The following is a 7745-nucleotide window of genomic DNA, read 5'->3' as shown; positions in this document are numbered from 1 at the left end:
GCCAATGACGCCTGGGGGTGGGGTGGGGGGCTCTCTTAAAGGGCTAGCGACCCGTCGCTCTGTTTGGGCCGGTGCGCATGCGCTGGGAGAGCTGCGAGACCCTTGTTGGAGGCGCCGCATCAGCGGGCTGAGGCTTCTCTTAAAGGGGCAGGGGGACTTGCCCGAGATCACACGGCGAGTCAGTGGCCCAGCCGCGTATGGAACCCAGGAGTCCGCCCCCGGCCCGCACTTCCAGAATCCCTGCTGGAGTCATGGGGGCTACTTGGGCACAAGCCTCTGAGCGGCGCGTAGCTGGGTGCCACGTGCCCCTGCGCTAGCGGTGCGACCGCCGGAGGGATAACAGCCTACTACTGCTGCCCCTTCATCTCAAACGGGAGAGGCCTGTGCTGGAGGCTGAGGGAGTTCAGACCTTGGTGAGGACCTCGCTGGGGTGATTACACATGCCCAGAATCACAGGAGAGAAACACCACGCGACCTATGCTAATCGTGCACAGATACCACGGTGGTGGGTGTGCAGGCATAACAGAGTGGCTGAGTCTGCAGCCTCTCGCTTGCCCCTTGTAGAAACAGTTGCCTGGCATAAGCAACCGTCTCCTACTCCGTCTTGCTGTTGGGGTCGGCTAGCCCAGATGGCTACTACTGTCTTCTTCAATAAGGAATCTACTGTTTCAGACAAAGAGAGTCAAGATTCCTAAATTCAAGGTTTTGGTTTGGCCAGTGGCTCACTTGACACAAGGGGTTTAGTATATTCACTTACCTCCCGGAGGTTTTATGAAGCTGAGTTCATTGAAACGTGCTTTGAGATCCTCAGATGGAGGGTACCAGGCATTATCGTTAGCATCAGATTCTGTCAAATGCACAATTTAAACTACGGAATCTTCTTTTTCCCTGCAGGGGCAGGGATTACAGGGACAGCAAAGGAGTCAAACACATAGACTTGATGAGCAATTTCCCTCCTCTTTATTGCCAGTCAATTGATTTGCTCCTCCTCCCACATGGAGGTGGGGATGGCGCTGTACGGGTCCACGATCAGCTTGGCGCACCTCACAATCATGGCCATCAGGAAGAAGCACATCAGGATGACAAACCCAATGGCAAACCCCTTGTCCACGTCGACGTATGGCTGCACTGTCGGGCTGTCCATCGGGCTCCGCCTTCACTCCCTTCTCCGTCCTCTGAGCTCCAGCACATCCATTACCTGCATGGCAGAGTTTGGGAAGGAAATCATGATTGTTGATAATAATTTGTATTGTGATAGCACCGGGGGTTCCAGTTAAGTCCCCATAGTGCTCAGTGTTGTAGACAACACAATTACAATCCCTGGCCCAAAGACCTAAGTATGGAATCAGAAGGACCATATTACCTGCCGTGGCAGAAAATCATGGTTTTTCAGCTCACAGACTCTAAGGCCAAAAGGGACCATCATGCTTATCTAGTCTGACCCCGTGCATAGGCACTGACTTCGTGGGTGCTCCGGGGCTGGAGCACCTATGGGGAAAAATTGGTGGGTGCTCTGCACCCACCTGCAGCTCCCTGCCCCACCCCCCGCCCCAGCTTACCTCCGGTCCGTCTCTGCCTCCTCCCCTGAGCGTGCCGCGTCCCTGCTTCTCCCCCAGCTCCCAGCGCTTGCCGCTGCGAAACAGCTGTTTCGCAGCGGCAAGCACTGGAAGGGAGCGGGAACGCGGCACGCTCTGGGAAGAGGCGGGGCCGGGGCAGGGATTTAGGGAAGGAGTGCAGTAGGGGCAAAGAGGGGGCGGAGTTGGGGCAGGGATTTTGGGGAAAGGGTTGGAATGGGGGCGGGGCAGGGGTGGAATCAGGGCGGGGCCAGGGGGGAGCAGCCACCAGCGCCGGGAAAAGTTGTTGCCTATGACCCCCTGCACTTCACAGGCCACTGAACCTCACCCACTCGCTCCTGCAGTAGGTCCATAAATAACCTCTGGCTGAGTCACTGAAGTCCTCAAAACTTGATTTAGAGAATTCAAGTTACAGAGAATCCACCATTTACTCTAGTTCAAACCAGCAAGTGACCCAGGCCCCACACTGCAGAGGAAGACAAAAAAGGTTCCATGGTCTCTGCCAGTCTGACTTGGGGGAAAATTCCTTCCTGACCCCAAATGTGATGATCAGTTAGTCCCTGAGCATGTGGGCAAGACCCACCAGCCAGACACCTGGGAACGATTTTTTTGTAGTAACTCAGAGCCTTCCCCCTCTAGTGTCCCATCTCTGGCCGTTGGAGATACTTATTAACAGCCGTCGTGGATGGGCCATGCGTCATTGCAGGCAATCTCCTCGGATCACCCCCCTCCATAAACTTATCAAGCTCTTTCCATTGCCCATCAACCCCAGCCTGGAGCAAGCACATTCCACCTAAGGCACATGCCACAGCGCGTACTGCCTTGGTTATGCACCAAGAAGTGCTCTGAAGAGAGGCCCGACTCTCCCACACTCCCCTAGTCACTGAGCTATACATTCATTCTCACTGTGGCCCAATTCGTGTTTATTTCTCTATATCTACAAAGTGGACCAGCTTCAAGAGGAGAGCTGGAGAAAGGCCTACCCTGAAAAACCCCTTAGCCTACTGGGTAGGGCACTCATCTCAGAGGGGAGAGACCTACACTCAAGTTCCTTCTCTGATGCAGGCTTCGGCCCTCTAACCACTGAGCTATGGAGTGGCAGCTCTTCCTTCTGCTGTGTTTTGTGGGGGGCCTGATCTGGTAGCTATGCTCTACAGGGGACTCGGAGCATGCCTGCCTCTGCTTCCATTCCCATGTGTGTACTGAGGATAATAGCACCTCCCAGGGGGGTTGTGAAGATACAGACATTAAAGAGGGTGAAGTGCTCAACCCGACGTGATGCATGGAAATACCTTTGATACATGACCTGACTCACCATCAAGATGATGGTGAATTTCAGTTTATAAATAACTTGTTTACGTCCTGTTGTCCATTTAGTTCCAGGGGAAAATGACACTGAAAATGCCAGGCTGAAATCTTAGCACATGCCCATCCTATGTCTGGTGGGGGGTTGTTTCTCACATGATTTCACTACTGGTGTATTTTCACTGTTTCAGATGTGTAGTCACGTTGCTTAGCGCGCCCCTGCAGTGATGAGCATGGTGTAAGGACCTCTATAGAATAGAACTGGTGAAAGGTGCCGGATGGACTGTCTCAGTGACTTTGGAGTCCTCTGTTTATCCAGAGAACGTGGGCAGAAGCAGGGCAAGCATCCCTAATTCCCCCTCCCCTGAAGCCTCTCTCCCTACGGAGGACTACGATCGAGAGAGTCGCTCAGACGCCAGCGCCTGCTCAGTCTTTGGCGTCTTTGCCGAACCTGCCAAAAAGTGAACTACGTTGTAAGCTCTTTGAGGCTGTTCTGTGTTTATACAGCATCTAACACAATAGGGACCTGATCCATGACTGGCCCCGTGGCACTACTGCAATATGGCCCCCTTTACTGCAATATTGGAGCACCTCACAATGTTTACTGTATTTATCCTCACAACATCAGTGGGCAGTAGGGCTATTAATCACATTTTGCAGTTGAGTCACAGAGACTAAGTGACTGGCCCAGTGTCACACAGGGATTCTGTAGCAGGGCAAGGACTGAGGTTCCATGAGGCCCCAAACTCACTAGCGTTCGTATGTCTGAGGGGAGCAGATATCGCCTGCCGGGGTGCTGGTTGTGCCGTGTGGACACCTGTCCCTTTGGGGATATACCGAGACCCACCAGCCTCATTTTGCATAGGCCGCTAAACCTGTAGATTTCAGAGTAACAGCCGTGTTAGTCTGTATTCGCAAAAAGAAAAGGAGTACTTGTGGCACCTTAGAGACTAACCAATTTATTTGAGCATGACCTGTAGTCAAACTGAGTTGCAATTCCCTGATGGGCCAGGAGGTGGCACAGAAACAAACAGAAGCTGTTCGGTAACCAGACTGTTAGAGCAAAGTCTGACGTGGCTGTTAAAAGTGTCACAGAGGAAACCTGTGGAACCGAACCCGGCTCTCCCAAGTCAGCCACACCCTGACCACTGGACCACCCTTCCTCTCCTTAGGCCTCCTCATGGCTGCCCATCGGCCTGCCCATAATTAGACATTTTCTTGTGAGCACCGTGAAATCAGTGGGTCTGAGATTGGAGGCAAGCGAGTAGCTTTGTGGATCAGCTCGAGGAGGATGTTGCCAGCATAGTGGGCCGCGTGGGAGGTGGTGGTGGTAAGAGACCTGTGGGAGAAGCAGATCGTTGAGGGATCAAGGTGCTCACAGTCAGGGTTAGTGATGTCCCCATTCAACCTCCCGTTCTCGTTGCACCCCTGAAGTGTATCTGATCCACGGGAGAGGGAGAGACACAGGGGCATGAAGGAAAGAGTTAAAGGAGTGTAACAGACTAGCCATCTCCTATGCTGATGTTTAGATGTAAGAATATTGGGCCTGATTCTCAGTTACTCCATTCCTGCCCTTGGGGCAGGAGCATGTGGGAGGTTGCGTGTTAAGGTGCCTTGAATCATGGACTCAGGACTGGGAGGGACCTCCGGAGGTCATCAAGTCCAGTCCCCTGCACTCCTGGCAGGACTAAGAATGATCTGAACCATCCCTGACAGGGGTTTTTCTAACATTCTCTTAAAAAATCTCCAATGACGGAGATTCCACAACCTCCCTAGGCAATTTATTCCAGTGTTTAACCACCCCAACAGGAAGTTTTTCCTAATGTCCAACATAACCGCCCTTGCTGCAATTTAAGCCCATTGCTTCTTGTCCCATCCTCAGAGGTTAAGGAGAACAATTTTTCCTCCCTCCTTGTAACAACCTTTTATGTACTTGAAAACTGTTCTCATGTCCCCTCTCAGTCTTCTCTTCTCCAGACTAAACAAACCCAATTTTTTCAATTTTCCCGCACAGGTCATGTTTTCTAGACCTTTAATTACTTTTGTTGCTCTTCTCTGGACTCTCTCCAATTTGTCCATGTTTCCTGAAACATGGCGCCCAGAACTGGACACAATACTCCAGTTGAGGCCTAATCAGCGCAGAGTAGAGCTGAAGAATTACTCCTGCTTCGCTTATGACACTCCTGCTAATACATCCCCAAACTGCACTCAACTTGTTCTGGGCCTACCCAGTCCTGATGTAAGTCAGAGCAATCCTGCAGCTGCTCTAACTTACACTCCACTACCCTGGGAAGCAGAACTTAGCCACAATGCGTTGAGCTCTGGCTACGGCACAATTCACTCCCTTCACCGGAGGCTAGTGCAGGACTCTTGTGGTGGCTCCACACAGGCTGGGGAGGCCCCCTGTGTTGGGGAAGGATTCTCAGGGGGCTGTTTCTATCGTCTTTTAGGCTTCGTTACACGGCATATACAGCAGAAAGATTTTTACAGTGGAAATTCTGACGCCCTCAATTGCAGCAGTGCCCAGCGTAAAACAGCTACAGTTTTAGAAGATCTGCAATGCCTCCTTGTTTTTCGTCCAAACAGACATGCCTCCAGGTGCTTTGGATGGCAAAGATTCGGAATTTCCCTGTTTTCTCGCTCCCTTTTGTTTAGCCATCTTCATTTCATTGACTCCCATTAGTAACGCCTAGCGAGGGCATGGCAGATGATGGGCGGGACAGTAGGTCATGGGCCAGCTGTGGTTATGCTGCATTCAGATCCTAATTGTGATTTCCAACGTCCATGCTGCAGCAGGCTGTGTGTTTTTCTGGTGGTGCTTTTCCACCTCTCCAACGCCAGTGTAAAGAGTTTGCCGAGCTCCTAATTGTGAGAAAATCAAAATCTTTCTCTTTCCAGCAAAACCAAGAAAAAGAACAGTGAGCTGTAGCTGCTCCTTTGCTAAGGAAATTTCGACTCAGGAGCAGGGCTGGTAAACAATCTGCCCCCCAGCTAAGAAAACAACAGCTCAGCCATGCTATCAGGGCGCTGACTGATTTGTAACACCAGGGCTGCTTTTGACCTTTGCAACTCACAAGTTGCAGATCACGATTTGAATTACTATAGCAACACAGACACATAGGGAGAGACAATTCCTGTCCCAAAGAGCTCACAGTCTGAGACAAAGGGCAGGAGGGGAAATGAAGGGCCAGATCCTCAAAGGTACTTACATGCCGAACTCCCATTGAAATCAGTGGGGGTCCGGCACTTAAATACCTTTGCGGATCTGGGTTCAAGTGGCTCACCCAAGGTCACAGGAGAAACATAGCTAAGATTTTTTTTCAATGCCAAGTCCAGAGCCTTAGCAATCAGATCTCCAAGGAGTGGGTATGGGGCATCCAGGCCAATTTAGGGGGAGAAAATATTTGTCACGAGACAATGAGATAAGTGGGGATTTCATTGGAAAGATTTATTTCCAGCGATGCAATAGTGCAAAGCTGTCAGGCTTGGCTGCTCTCTGCTCCTACATAGGGTTGCCAACCCCCCAGGATTGGCCTGGAGTCTCCTGGAATCGCCATCGATCTCCCACTACTGAAAGCAATCCAGGAAATTTTAATAGGATACTTTAAGAAAAGGACAGTACGTCATGTTGAGGGGGGGAAATCTCCTGGAATAGCTTCTGTCAGAGTGGGTAACCCTACTCCTAAAGCACTCGACATTAGTCTAAACTCTGCTCCTTCATCTTTAATGGGAACAGCATTAGAACAATACTGAGGGTATGTCTACACTACAGTGGCACAGCTGTGTAGACGCGTCTTACATTGCCGGAAGGGGTTTTTCCATCAGTGGAGGTAATCCATCTCTCTGGGAGGTAGTAGTCTTCTGTTGACCTACGTGCATCTACAGTAGGGGTTAGCTCAACTTAACTAGGTTGCACAGGGAAATTTTTCACAGCCCAATGATGTAACTAGGTTGTCCTAAGTTTTAGATGTAGACGAGGCCTGAGTGCTTTCGACAACATGGTCTGTAGTTTTTTGAATGCCTTCTAGTGGCAGTTCTCATTACAGTGCTTCTCAGTACAAGAAATGCCTCGTAGATACCATTATTCAGAATGCCTCGTGGGAAGTTGGAAGAGTCTGTGGTTGGAGAATGGAAAGTAGAGCATAGCGGAGTGTTAACAGCAAGCTTTAAAGCTGTGTCTTTCCTAATTTAAAAACATCCTAATGTGACTGTATGGACACGGCACACCTGCACAAGGCACACATGCAAGCAATGGAAGGACTTTGCTTTTACACCCGGCATTCTGTAGCTAAAGATGATTGAGTCTTTATTATAGATTCTTTCTACATCTTTCAAGTATAATTATATACTGGCTTATAACTGGCTTGTTAAAGCCAAACAAATTCAAATGAGGAATAAGGTGCAAAATTGATTAATCACTGGGACAAACTCCCAAGGCAAGTGGTGGATTCTCCGTCTGTTAACGTCTTCAGATCAAGTCTGGGTGCCTTTCGGAAAGAGATGTTTAGCCAAACACAAGTTATTGCTTTCAGTACAGAAGTTCTCTGGCCTGTTCCATAAGGGGTCAGACCAGATGATCTAATGGTCCCTTCTGCCCTTAAAGTCTATGGATCTTTTATGTAGGTACAAGGTTCTCTGCTAGAGTACACATACATTATTAGTTTCATATAGGTACAGATGTAAATTACTGCCTAATGCATTCATGATAACGATTGTGCATTTCTGTGATATCAGAGTATGTGATTGTAGTGGGGCGCCTGCCCCACTCAAGGAGAGCAGGGGTTAAAAGCAGCCCTTGGAGAGGGCTGTGGCTGGGACCAATTAGAAAAGGGATTAAGAGCAGTTGAGGAAGGCTGGCTGGCTACC

At 50.0% G+C, this 7745-nt stretch overlaps 1 protein-coding gene across 1 annotated transcript; it reads right to left on the bottom strand.

Annotated features, from left to right (window-relative positions):
• Positions 1 to 375: 375 nt before the first annotated feature.
• On the bottom strand, positions 376 to 1350 carry CTXND2 (cortexin domain containing 2). The gene has a single exon (XM_075122888.1). It carries the CDS (start codon positions 1142 to 1144, stop codon positions 971 to 973), a length of 174 nt encoding a protein of 57 aa, XP_074978989.1. The 5' UTR covers positions 1145 to 1350; the 3' UTR covers positions 376 to 970.
• Positions 1351 to 7745: the final 6395 nt, after the last annotated feature.

Source organism: Caretta caretta, chromosome 24 (assembly GCF_965140235.1).
Source record: "Caretta caretta isolate rCarCar2 chromosome 24, rCarCar1.hap1, whole genome shotgun sequence".
NCBI classification, from domain to species: Eukaryota; Metazoa; Chordata; order Testudines; family Cheloniidae; genus Caretta; species Caretta caretta.
Note: the sequence above shows the minus strand (reverse complement) of the source record. Positions and strands in the feature narration are given on the sequence as shown.

Excerpts from the sequence above, each read along its gene's own strand:
- CTXND2 (XM_075122888.1), bottom strand. The coding sequence starts at position 1,144 with ATGGACAGCCCGACAGTGCAGCCATACGTCGACGTGGACAAGGGGTTT.